The sequence below is a fragment of the Ictalurus furcatus genome, chromosome 14 (genome assembly GCF_023375685.1).
Source record: "Ictalurus furcatus strain D&B chromosome 14, Billie_1.0, whole genome shotgun sequence".
Classification (NCBI taxonomy): domain Eukaryota; kingdom Metazoa; phylum Chordata; class Actinopteri; order Siluriformes; family Ictaluridae; genus Ictalurus; species Ictalurus furcatus.
This window is the reverse complement of record NC_071268.1, coordinates 3967106-3981138: the sequence shown is the minus strand read 5'-3', so window position 1 is coordinate 3981138 and position 14033 is coordinate 3967106. Positions and strand designations below refer to the sequence as shown.

Here is a 14033-nt window from a genome sequence, read left to right as displayed (position 1 = left end):
CGGAAACTCAGACGGACAAGAGAAGAACTTTTGAAACATACAGTTAACTGAGATCAGGATCAAACCAGGGACACTGGAGCTGCGCAGCAACCTTCTCGCTGTATCACCATGGAGCTCATGGGTCCAAACATGTCTCCTTCTGTACAGATGAGTTGATCTTCGGCTAAATTGGGAATCCGCTCTGATTATTTATTGATTGATTGATTGATTTTAGATTCTTTTTGTATTCGATTTTGATCGTAATTCGAAAACACCATTTTGTTTGGGTTTTGAACTTACATCGAATAGTTTTGAAAACAGCATGCAGGTGTGAAAAGTGGTCTTTAAATACACGGTGTTGCAGGAGTGTTGAGTTTGAGTGACAATGGAATTCGTGAATTTCTCAAGCAAGAGTTTCGAGTCAGTATTGGAACAAATTATTTTTTTTTAACGTATTAAATATAGGGGTTTTTAAAAAATTTGTTATCCTAGTTATCTGGGTATTTGACATGTTTAATATAAAAATCAGAGGACAGAAGAGTGAAAAACGTCAATCATGAAAGTTTTACATAAAATCTCAGCCAACGTGAGACTGTCACACTGTCACACATGTTCTCCAGGAGATAAATAATAACTATGTGGCGGAATTTCTTTGCTCGTGCAGAGAATAAAAAAGAATGATAGAGAAAGAAATAGTGGAGCTCGGGGAAGTTCAGTCATTGGCGCATCCCTGAGGGCAGATGCAATTTTCAGCTCTAGTGAGCCATCTCGAGGAACAGTTAAAGTCCAAAAGGCCAACAAAACTGGCCTCTCAGCTCTAAGTCATCCATCCAGTCATTCACCATCAACTGGAGATACAATTTACACAAGGAATCGGAGAAACTCATTAACACTGACAAAGAAGAATACATTTACAGTACAAGGCTGCAGAAGTTCTATGAAACAAATGTGTGTGAGGGTCATTTTCCTCCAAATGCTTACATGTATGTGTTTTCAGCTAGAACGTGGGCCTGGGGTGAGTTCGTAAGCACGAGAGTGGCCTCTGTAACTAATGTTGTGTTATGCCTACTCTGCCTAGGGCTTGTGCAAACCGCGACACACAATCACACACCGACAGCAAACAGAGTGCACAGCTGGGTGCCTGCATGGTAAATCCATAAACCACATCTGCTTGCGATATCATCTTGCACCACACAAGCCTTCGGGGGAGATAGAGAGAAAGAGAGGGATGCAGAATGTTAAATATACTGTATATATTCAAATGTTTCAAAAGTTTCCAATTGGACTCATATGTAAAATCTTTACGTGATAGCACGCTCTTTCTTTGATCGGTTTTATTTCGTATCACAGGTCTGCATTTGTGTAGCTCAGAGCACTGCTCAGCTCAAATAACACGGAAGGAAGCCTCGAGGAACCTCACGTAGGACACAGGGAGAACCTGTGGGAACTCCACACACGCACAAACACACACACTTGTTAAAAAAATAAATAAATAAATCAAATACTTTTTATATATAAACCTCAGTAGCTCCTCTAGTCTGAAAACACGAGATGACATCTGCCAAATCGTGAATTGGTCCCACCCGTAATTCGCAGCTGCGGCAGTCGCAATTCAATTCGACTTAGCAGTCACAATTCACAATTTAATTTAGCAGCCACAAGTCTCATTAAAACGGTTGTGACGACATTTATTCAAACGCTTCGAGATTTACCTTAGAGAGTCATATCATAATAAGGAACACACTGGTAACCAAATGTCTTTACCTATGCACATAAGCAATCTATTTAGCTATAAGTATATGATTAAAAATGATGATAGTAATCATGAATAATAATTCTGACTCTTAGATTTGTTTACATGCAAAATTAGCCATCGTTTAGCCCTCCATTACTTCTAAATTACTTCAGGTGAATCGTTGCAAGTTAGACTTAAATACAGAATATTCCTCCTTTTTTTTTTTTCTTTGAACACATCATCATTAGAGAAGGAAAGAGTCAGAAGGAGCGCTTGAGAAAGAGATTGCGTTTATAATAGTGTTCAGGAACTTGGTCTGTTCCTAAGGGACGTATTAGCTTATTATATGGATGTTAAGCTACCCACTGAAATGTGCTATGGGAACACAGCTCCATGTCCGGCAGCTGCAAAGGCACTAAATAACTCCTACTGCCCCTGAGAGAATTCTATGCAATGACATGAAGGGAACAAATGAGACGAGAGGAAGGAAGAAGGTTCATCTCAGACCCACGATGGGTCGGTCTACTTATGGACCTGCAGAACAGAGCGGAAGTACTCGTGCTTTAAACGGCCAGGTGAGTGTGTGTAAAAGTGCGTTTGAATCCAGGCTAGGCTAGAAGCGTTACTGTGTGTGCATGACTAGTGTACACTCCAGGTATTTGAATGCGTCTGCTTCGTATTCAGTCCTCACTGCAGGCACAGATATTAAATCCACCCCTCCTCCTGCCAGCCTGAAGTCAGAATCATTGCGCTATTATCCTTTTTAATGCACGAATTGCTGGACCTCGGTGCGTTTTGGAATTAGTTTTGCACGACTGTATACGTAATGCTGTGATTCAGGATTTCTGGCACTGGAGATAAGTGAATTCTCTATAGCTATTCAGAGTATGAAGGGGGGCCGCAGATAATAAGTTTTAATGGGAGAAATGAGAGTATGCACACGGTAACTGCACTACACACTTGGCTATTTCTGAACTTTGAATTCCTAGTCAGAGACTGTCGAAAACACTCCACTATGGCATATAATATATACCATAAATATTACCATAACCTCATTTGTAATCTGAATAAAATTCGCTAGCTAAACGTGTCCATTATACAGTAGGCTACTCCCCAGTAAGAGCACGGCCTAGCTAGTCTCATAATGCTGATTTTAGGTGAGGTACGGCGCAGCCCTCCCTAACCGCCTGTAACCGCAACCGTATTCTTTTGGGTGTCGGATGGTCTGCGGTTAAAAAACGAACATGTTTAGGAACCCTTTTCAACATTTTAGCAGAAAAAAAAAAATTCTGGCTTGCTCTTAAAAATCACGATATACTCCCGCTATGTCTCTCCAGTCAGGAGTCGCGGCCAAAATCGCAGTGACGTGTCTCACTCGGGGGTCTATACACTCGCACTCCTTGGCAGTCTAAACCATCCTAGACATCAGAATCCATCAAACGTGTAACTCTGAAGGTAATGATCTCACACAAATATATCAGACTTCCTAATGTACTGTATCTGTGCTTATATAGTCTCAGATATAAGCTTGCCACTAGGGTGAAGCCCTGAAGAGTATTGTATATGTATATTTTATACATAGGAAGCTACTCTAAAAGCCAATTAAAGCTACAGTAGCGCTCGTTGCTTTCCAGCTATGTTTGAAGATAGATAGATAGATAGATATACAATTTCAGGTACAGGTACAAAAAGCTACTTTATAGTACATTATATAGTAAGTAAGTACATTTTATTTATATAGCACATTTAAACACAGAAAAGCTGACCAAAGGGCTGAACAGAGTAAGAAATGTCCAATAGAAAACAGAATAAAACCAAATAGAGAGACAATAGACAAGAGTAAAAATGTGATTAAAAATGCCTGGGAGAAGAGATTCGCTTTCAGTCTCTTTTTAAAAATGATAATTGAGGGTGTAAGGCGGATGTCCAGTGGCAATTGATTCCATAAACGAGGGGCGGCGACTGAAAAAGCTTTCTCCTCCGTAGTTTTTAAACGGGATCGAGGGACATACGAAAGAAACCCATCAGAAGATCTTAAAAATCTTCTAGATGAATGTGATGTAAGAAGATCTTTGAGTTAAGATGAAGCTTGGTCATTAAGAGTTTAAAAGAGAAACAACAGAATCTTAAACTGGATCCTAAAATGGACCGGGAGCCGATGGAGCCATGCTAAAATCGTGGGGTGACACGATCATATTTCTTTGCCCTGGTCAACAGCCTTCTGAACCTTCTGAACCTTCTGGAGACGAGCAAGGGATGACTGAGGAAGGCCCAAGTAGAATAAATTACAATTATTCTATGTCTGTGGAGTACTATCTTCATTATTCAACATCAAAATATATACTTTTAAGTCTTATTATCTTTAAAAAACAGTCTTATACTGTAAAGAATGTTTGTTTAGGAGCTGTATCATATACTGGTACGCTTGAGGAACATTTTCCTACTGGGCCAAAAGTCATTAATAGGTGAACGCTGAGCGCTGAAAAGACTGAGTTGCTGTTGAATTCTGAATTCGGAAGGTTTTTATACATTTTCCATCGATAACTAACTCGCGTGGTCTCGTATGGGACGCTGAGCTTAAACTGCGGTCACGGTTTTCAATGCACACGGATGCAAATTAACAACATGTCCAGGGTGCCAGCAGGAATATGGCTGCAACTTTGCAGTTTTCTCACAGGAAATGAATAAAATGTGTAATAATCATAGTGTAAGGACCATGATGATTGTTGTTAGTTTGTTGGTTATAACCCCTAACCCAAGGATCTGCTCAATGAATAAATGTAAATATAATAAATGTAAAATAATTAACATCCATGCATTAGTTCAAAGTGATGTTTTAGGTGCTTAGTTTTGTTTTGTTTTTATGGTTCTGTATGACTAAAAGCTGCCTTCACACTCTATGATTTTGGCCTGATTTTGCTATCACAGACAAAAAAGGCACAGGTTGTAAAATAATTCTTTAGTTGTGACTTGAGGTGTCTGCTCTTTGATTGACATTGTAATTAAAGACAGCCAACAACAAAATCCTGTCAGGTTTTTTTTATTTTTTTTTATTAAAAAGTATTCAAAAAGAATGTGACCACTGGTACGATACTCATCTAAAGGCCACCAACATGAGGATGGCATGGGATGATGGACAGGAAAGAATATCCTCATTAGCCTGAAGCTCAGTTTGAAGAACGTTTCTGTTTAATCGACAACATTTCCTGAACACGGACTACATGTTTTCACAGGAATCGGCCAAGATTATATAGGGATCAGATCATACAGTGTGACAAGCAATAATCTCTATAGTTAAGAATATTTTCGAACGTGTTTATCACAGATTAAATGAAATAAAGTCAAATTATTTAGAATGGAAAATTGTTTGTAGACATAGGTACATTTATACACAAAAGGCAACATGTTGCTTTGTATGTGTTGCCGTCAGCAGGTGAACCACAGGCCAAGTCTATTTGAATAGGCTTCGAGATCATATCGACATTTCATATCGACAATAAAGCCTGTCAGATCCCTTTTAGAGGTCTGTGCCTGTAAGGTGTTAAATAATGCTTGAAATGTGTAAAAATCTGAAAGATTCTAATATGAATAAAAACCTAATTATAAATATTTCACATTACTAGCGGTAGCTGAGGTAGAGGAAAATGGAACCATATCAATATTCAACCTCATTTTAGTCTTAGCCACAAGCCTTTGAATAGCCCTAATACCACCAGCGAATTTAACCGCATTAAAAAGAAATCTTCTTGATGAGACTCAGGAAAAAGTGTGCCAATAAGATAGGAATCTAATCGTTGCATTACTGTTGCCACCAGCCACACTAACAGGTCCATATGGACTGCAGTCCTGCCAGCAACGAGCTCTGTGTAGTAGCCAAAGTTATATGCAAATTCACTGCTTTACTCTCTGTTGCTTACACATTGGTTGCCTCCATACTTACCCAGAACCTTTCCAACTTTTGTTCGGACGAGAACGGGTTGGGAGGAGAAAAAAAAAAAAAAACCCATTTGACATCAACAAACAAACCGATCCTTTCAAACTCCCATTTTGATCCTCGTCTTTGTTTTGGAAGACGCTTTCAGTTGTTGCACGAGATGTTCACTCTGAATCCTCTGTATGTAAAAGTACTGACGTTTTCTATTTTCTCTTCTCCGTCTTTTATGTGTAGGTGTGAAGGCTTATGAGCAGTGCTCCTCGCGCAGTAAGGGAGCTTTTCCTGAGGCAGGAACAGATGGATGGAATGGACTTCACGTTGGGGAATTCCTCAGAGGGAAATGAAACGGAGCCAGAAGTGGAGACGGGCTCGTATAAAACAGTGGAGGTGGTGTTCATTGTGCTAGTGGCAGGCTCACTTAGCCTGGTAACTGTGGTGGGGAACATACTGGTAATGCTCTCTATAAAGGTCAACAGAAGCCTACAGACTGTCAACAACTACTTCCTGTTCAGCTTAGCATGCGCCGACTTCATCATCGGGCTTTGCTCCATGAATCTCTATACTATTTATATTGTCATTGGTGCCTGGCCACTTGGCCCTGTAGTGTGTGACCTGTGGTTGGCGCTGGACTATGTGGTCAGTAATGCATCGGTCATGAACTTACTCATTATCAGTTTTGACCGCTATTTCTGCGTCACAAAGCCGCTGAGTTATCCTGTAAAGAGGACCACTAAGATGGCGGGGATGATGATTGCAGCTGCCTGGGTGCTGTCCTTCATCCTCTGGGCTCCTGCTATCCTCTTTTGGCAGTTTATTGTTGGTGGCCGCACTGTGCCAGAGAGGGAGTGTTATATCCAGTTCTTTTCCAATGCGGCTGTTACGTTCGGCACCGCCATTGCCGCATTCTACTTGCCTGTCATCATCATGATGGTGCTATATTGGCAAGTCTCTCGAGCCAGCAAGAGTCGCGTGAAAAAGGACAACCGCAAGCCTTCAGGCACCAACACCAGAACTCTATCTCCCAGTCAGACCCGCAGCAACGCAGCCAACAAGGTGGACAACAACAACGTGATGGCCGAGGACCCTGATAGGAATCAAACCCAGGCCACAGATGAAGTGACCGACCAGCATGACACCAAGTTGCAGAATGGCAAAGGGCCATCCACAGCCAGTGGGGAGAGAGAAGGGGAGGAAGCTAGCAGGGACAACTGTGTCCCGGTTGAAGAGAAAGAGAGCTCCAATGATTCCACTTCAGGCAGTGGGGCCACAGCGCATCAGAAGCCAGAAGCCAACAACACTCAGACGCCTGCACAGCACCATGCCAAGACCGGTGCCTCTAAACTCACCTGCATTAAAATTGTCACCAAGTCACCCAAGGGAGACTGTTATACTCCCTCCAACACCACAGTGGAGATCGTACCAGCAGCTGAGAAGCAGGATCACGTGGCCCGCAAGATTGCGAAGATGACTAAGCAGCCTCCCAAAAAGAAGAAAGCCGCTCCTTCCAGGGAGAAGAAGGTGACACGCACCATCATGGCTATCTTGGTGGCATTTGTAGCCACGTGGACACCCTATAACGTGATGGTTCTCATCAATACGTTCTGCTCCAGCTGCATCCCTAACACAGTGTGGACCATTGGCTACTGGCTCTGCTACATCAACAGCACCATCAACCCTGCGTGCTACGCTCTGTGCAACGCCACGTTCAAAAAGACCTTCAAGCAGCTTCTGCTTTGTCAGTACAAAAACATACGCTCGACCAGATGAGCTACAATATAAGTATGCACGTGTGCATGTATGTTTATGTTTTTGTCTGTCTGTCTTAAGTGTGGGAAAAGGTTTTGAATGACGGCTGGGTGGGGCTTTGTTTCTTGTGGTATTTTTTTTTTTTTTGTATAGTGCAGTTCTTCTGTTATTGACACCCTGTTGTAGCACTTTACACACACCCAGCAACACAACAGCACATAGGTCAATAGTTCTTTAGGCTTTACATACAGACCAGAACAGGTTTCAAGATACAAAATAGAATTCAACACAACACTGACATGAAAAAATATAGAATATATATATATATATATATATATATATATATATATATATATATATATATATATATATATATATATATATATATGTTTGTTTGTTTTTAAATAGAAATGTATAAACCAATATGTTACATGTAAAATAAATATACAGTACATTAGTGTGGCAGAGCACGGGAGCAGAAACTCCACGTTTGATGTGTTGTTATCTACATAGAGTAGAGTAGCTGAAAACAGATTTCATTCGAGAGGGCTCAGTGTGATCCTGAACCTGCGCTCTTCGACTATAATTATTAAAGGGACAATAGGGCTGACTGAACACTCAAACCTAGTGTTTAGACTTCAATGTAAAATAATATGTGTAAATACTTGTATATAGCCTTGTATAGTGTTTGGCATTGTGTGCGTGTGTGTGTGTGTGTGTGTGTGTGTGTGTGGTAGATAGAGTTTTGCAGAAATGATGCATGACTGACTATTGGTTTCTGTGTGTGTGTGTGTGTGTGTGTGTGTGTGTGTGTGTGTGTGTGTGTGTGTGTGTGGTTAGGCTGTCCTAGCCTAAAGCTGAATGGGTTACTGGAAAACCACTCTGCCGTATCCGTGTGTAAGAGTGGGAGCGTGGGGCAGCGTGAAGTGCTCAGGCCTCCAGAGATGCAAATTAAAGGCTTTTGAAACGATGACTGATGAGCAGGGTGAAGAGACTCTTCTATACAGAGCTGTTCCTGCGGAGCAGCTTTTTTTTTTTATTTAATAACCCGTTGCTTTGTTGCGATATCCAACGAAACAATCCGACAAAATGGTTAGTGACAATGAACTGTCTGTCATGCACAATCACGATAAGCAATCTTTAGTGATTTAAATCCCATCACAAAAAAAAGAAAAAAACCTCTTCATTGCTTTTCTCATGAAATATGCAGAGATGCTAATGCATGCTCATGCCTGCAGCAAGGCGCTCATTCATGCAGTCTGCAGGTGGTTACGGCATACCGACGAGCCCGCAGGACTGTTCTGGAAGACATCCTGTGTTTTTCTCTCAGTGGAACAGCATGTGTAGAGACTCGGAGTTGATTGTGAGAGACGACTAAGCATTGGGTAGTGTATGCGTAATGCATAAGTAGTGATAGAGCTTCCTCAGAGCCTGCTTCTCTGTGGCATTGTGTTTAACACTGAGGCTTTCAATCCACGAGGTGTGTGTGTGTGTGTGTGTGTGTGTGTGTGTGTGCGTCAGTGTGGGGTTATTCTAAATCACAGGCCTTGGTCTTGTGAATTAAAAGGGCTATATATTTTGCACATTTCATCATGTAGCATCACAAACTTATATATAAACATATTTCTAAACATGTTTTACTCATTTCTAAAAAAAAAAAAAAAAAAAATTACAATCCTAATAATAATAATACATGCTTATAATTAGCAAAATTATCTGCCAGTTTTAGTAAAACATCTACAGATATATACCATAATCGTATAGTATGTGTGAATCTATTAACGTTAAGGCAGGATGTTGGTTAATGCGAAGGTTTTAAAAGACTGGTGTTGGGGGAGCGTGCATTGAATGTTAATGCGCGAGAGCAATGTTTTGCCAGAGGGCTGTGGAGTAGAGTGAATCTTTACAGTGAGTCTAGAATAGAATAAAGGTTTCGGACGGACGGTGTTGTTAGAGTTAAGGATTTGAGCTGCAGTGTTTGAAGCAGGAGCAGGTCCTTGCTATAGGCAGTGTGAGACAGAGCACTGTGGACTGAAGTAACAGCACAATCTCGTGGTAATACAGTACGTATCAGATTATCTGACGAAGCTGAACGCCGTGTGAGATTCGGCAGGCCCGGGGCCGCCTGCTCCACTTACACGCCGTTTTTATAATCTCTTCGTCCGCAAATCACAAAAAATAAGGGTCGTTTCGAATTCGATATCCGCAACACGTCTAAGAAAAGTTCGGACGGGGACAACAAAAGGCTGGAAAAGTATAAGTGTTACTAAAAGGAAACAGCTGGAGGAACATTTTGCAACTAATTACGTTTAGTGGCTACAGGTCAGTGACACGACTGGGTATAAAAAAGAGTAGCTTAGAGAGGCGGAGTCTCTCAGAAGTAAAAATAGGATGGAATCTGGATGGAAGCAGATGTTGCTCTAAAACCTGTATATATACCTTTCCTTTCAGCATTGATGGTGCCTTTCCAGATGTGCAACATGTATCTCTTGGGGGAAAAAAGCAAAATGATCTGCTAATAGAATAAGAAAACTTCTCATTGCCTCATAGCGTCCATAGAGTTATTATTGCACCTAGTGGTCACAAATGGGAACTGCAGCAATGGCTAATAGAGGTCCATAGGGGCAGGATTTTCCCTGCCCCACACTCGCTCCATGAACATTTTCAGTGGAGGGCGAGCAGCGGAGGGGTTATTGACTGGGTTGCCAGATCTCTAGTTTAAACATTCTTTGCATCCACCAAGAGCTTGTTTAATACCAGATGATCAGATTTACAGAATCATTTCTATTGAAAGATATAAAGCAAAGATTGCGAGAGGGATTACGGCGTAAATAATCATTGTTTTGCCATGGAAAACATTTTCCAGTGCCCAAATATTTAGGCTAGTTTCAGGTCTTTCATGTGGTTTTTGAGATGTCATTGGGATGAACAGTGTGCTGAAACTGGTCAACCCTCGTTAATGATATTATCTCAAATACTGCTGAACAAATGCACTTCTCTAACGGCTCAAATCAAGCTGCTACATTGTACGCCAGATGACTATATGTTGTCCGCGCTCAACTCTCTATTACATCCATTTTCTGTACCGCTTATTCTACGCAGGGTCACAGGGGAACCTGGAGCCAATCGCAGGTAACTCGGGGAACAATGCAGGGGACACCCAGGACCAATACATCACAGGGTACAATGACACAACACGGGCAATTTATAAATGCCGATCAGCCAACAATGCATATCACTGGACTGGGGAAGGAAACAGGAGTACCCGGAGGAAACCCCTGAAGCATGGGGACAACATGCAAACTTCGCACATTAAGGAGGAAGGCGGGACTCGAACCCCCAACCCCGGAGGTGCGACGTAAACGTGCTAACCACTAAGCCTCCGTGCCCCCTCTCTATTAATACTTAATAAAAAAATTCACTAGGAAGTAAGTGTGATAACCTTTCGATTTTATTTAGCTTGAGGGAGAATTGCAGCTGCTGCTGCCTCGGTCTCTGAAATGTCCGATTTACCACTTTAATCTGTAGTGCTTACGAAGTTAACGACTATCACCATGGTTCTTGTCTGTCCCAGACATATGGCATCGCTACTCAGACAGAAAGACAGCAGAAGATTTAGAGTATGTGAGACAGGCAGGCTGGCTGAGGGAGTAGTCCAGTACTTCATGTCTGTATGATTACCTGTCTCACCCCCCAGACACACACACACACAACTCTTTCTGTGCCGCTGATTGAGGGATGGGTCTGATAGCCACTCCAACAGAGCACAGATAGTAAGAGTGTTACTCTGAGTGTTCAACAGAGCAAGAATTTTTCCACTAGGAGCTCTCTGTCCAACTCTCATTGTATCTCTCGCACCATGACCCGTGACGTGCGAACACATCCTTAAATGGCATCTATCATATTCATTATGACCATTCTGCCTGAGCTGAACCAGAGAGGAGTGTGTGATAGTGCGGAGTGGTGTATGACAGTAGACAGCTGTTTGTGATTGTGTGAGTGATGAGACGTGCACAAGCAGGTGGTTGGCATTTGGCAGTGATCTGCAGACCCCCTGTCAGGTATGGCTTTGCTTCGAGTGTGCTGTGGTCGGCTGATAAGGCTTTGGTCTGCTCTCAGAGAAAGAAAGAAACAAAGAAAGAATGAAAGAGTCTATCATTCAGCTTCTCTGTGTGACACTTGTTTAAAAGCAACTGAAATCTCAGGTACCTTGGCAGGAACACTATCCCAGATATACTGCTGTGTTACTGGCATAAACCCATACAGGTGTGTGTGTATGTGTGTGTCTCTAGACTAGAGAAGAGAGTTTATTAGTCACCTTTCAAATCAGAACATCCATCCATCCATTTTCCGTACCACATGTCCTACACAGGGTCACAGGAAGCCTATCACAGAGAACTCGGGGCACAAGACGGTGGACACCCTGGACAGGGTGCCAGCCCAATATCGGATAGACTCTCACACACCCGTTCACGCACTACGGACAATTTGGAAATGCTAATTCGCCTACAGCACACGTCTTTTGACTGGAGGTGGGAGCGGGGTACCTGGAGGAAACCCCCGAAGTACGGGGAGGACATGCGAATGCCACACACACACAGAGCCGGGGCGGGAATCGAACCTACAACCCTGGAGTTGCGAGGCAAACGTGATAACCACTAAGCAACCTGGCCCCCTTAAAATGGCACAGTATATTGCAAAAAATCATATCATAGCAATTATTATTGATTTTCATTATTTATAAATCAAACATCAATTATGATTGATCATTTCCAAGCGTTCCGATTCTACTGGGAGATCATTTTGCTTCTTTCTGGAAATAAACGCATACAGAAAAGATCTGCCGAAAGAACAAGCCGAAGTTGGATTTAGTAAAAAAAAAAATAAATAAAAACAAAAACATCTAGAAATAACGAAAATGTTAATAATCTTGTATCTGGTTTAGTGTAATATTATAACAGGAAATATACATACAGTAGATATTTCCATTTGCATGTATATGAATTATTGAAAATAATTGGTCTGGCTGTGTGTATGAAATTAATTGACGTCTTTCAGTAAAGGTAAACGTTTATTTATTTCTTTTCAGCACGATTGTGTGGATATATATCTTGCGGTTAGCACGCGGTGTTACCGCTACCCACCCACATCAAGTGCCTTACAGAACTCACTGATATTCTTCTTCGACTATGAGTTCTAATCTGTTTTCGCCATGCCGGTGAATGTACGATTGAGGGTTTTTTTGTGTGTGTGTTTGTGGTTCAGTGAGTAAAATCCACAGGCTCCTATTGAACCCAGCATTCGCTCGTTCAGATTAATGCTTAATTACGGCATTACTTTGGTACACGCGATAGTAATGTGTATCCGAATGCTATATACAGGAGGCGTGTGTACTGTACAAACGTACGCACAGCTAATCTCTGGAGGTCTGAGAAGCTCGCTTTTCTGCGCACGAATAGAAAGGAGATTCGTTTTTTTGGCAGCGCGTGCGTGTGAAGTGTGCGTGCGAAAGCGAGACCGCGCGAGTGTGCTGCTGCGTGTAAGGAGTTTTATGAAGATAGCGACAAGAGAGTGTATATGAACACTATCAGAACTTTCTAAAAGAGCTTTTGCACGCGTCGGACAGTGAGAATGTGAATTAATCAGATAGCGATCAGCACAGAGAGGTTCACACAGTTATCACACAGTTTCACAGACACAAACAAATGGGTGCCAAAGAGACACTGCAAACAAGCAAACAAATGAGACGAGCATGCTCAAACACATGACGCATACCGCGTTGAATACATCTGAAAAAAATACATATATCTTTTTGTATGAGGTTTTATATATGTCCAGATATTCTGTATACTGTATAGATGTATTGTATATAAAGCATGTGTTTATTGCCGGACTGACAAACTGACTCTGGAGTATTGATTCTGGTGTTGGAGCATCTGTCAGTGGAAACAAGGGATAATTGGACTTTAAATCAAGATACCGAATGCTCTAAACCCCCACAGACAAGCCGAGGTGTTAACGATGGTGACAGAACGAGAGATGATGATGACAGAAAATCGTAAAGATTATAACTAATTCTCATGTACAGTCATAACAAACAGAAACACTTAAACTGGTGCGAGTGTGTATTGACTGATGCGTTTTGTTTGTTTGTTTGTTTGTTTTGCATGGGGTTGGATTGAAATATTGAAATGAGGCTTTTTTTTTTCTTTTCTTTTTTTTTTTTTTTACAAAGTCGTGCCAGCTTTGCCTGTGCGCAAGACAGGAAACGGCAAGAAAAGCCAATCACTTTAAAAAAAAAAAAAAAAATTTTAAAAACAACAACAAGTAAATAAATAAGCACACAGACTTCTTCCTTCTTTAGGGAGTGGGGAGGCATGAACCAAACGTTAAATACTAAATAAATAAATAAATAAAGCGGTATGTCTACTCTAAAGAGTATTAGGAAGTAGTATAAGTGTAGGAGGATATGTTGAAATGCACTTCCTGTGTCTGATGTACTGTACATACTAAACTCTTTATGTTCTCTTGCTGAGGTGTGTAGATCCTCATTGTGCTTCTCCTTCACTGTGGGTTGTGACTCTCATCCAGTAGAAAAGTCTTCGTTGACAGTTTTTAAAAGCTTTCCACTGTACATAT

General features: G+C 41.5%; 1 protein-coding gene across 3 annotated transcripts in view; it reads left to right on the top strand.

Annotated features, from left to right (window-relative positions):
- Positions 1–7415, top strand: part of chrm2a (cholinergic receptor, muscarinic 2a) — a 207159-nt gene extending 199744 nt beyond the window's left edge. For all 3 annotated transcript variants that reach the window (XM_053641682.1, XM_053641680.1, XM_053641681.1), the window contains one exon: positions 5883–7415. In XM_053641682.1, the coding sequence (XP_053497657.1) occupies positions 5895–7415 (1521 nt within the window). In that variant the 5' untranslated portion in view covers positions 5883–5894. The remainder of the gene's footprint in view (positions 1–5882) is intronic.
- Positions 7416–14033: the final 6618 nt, after the last annotated feature.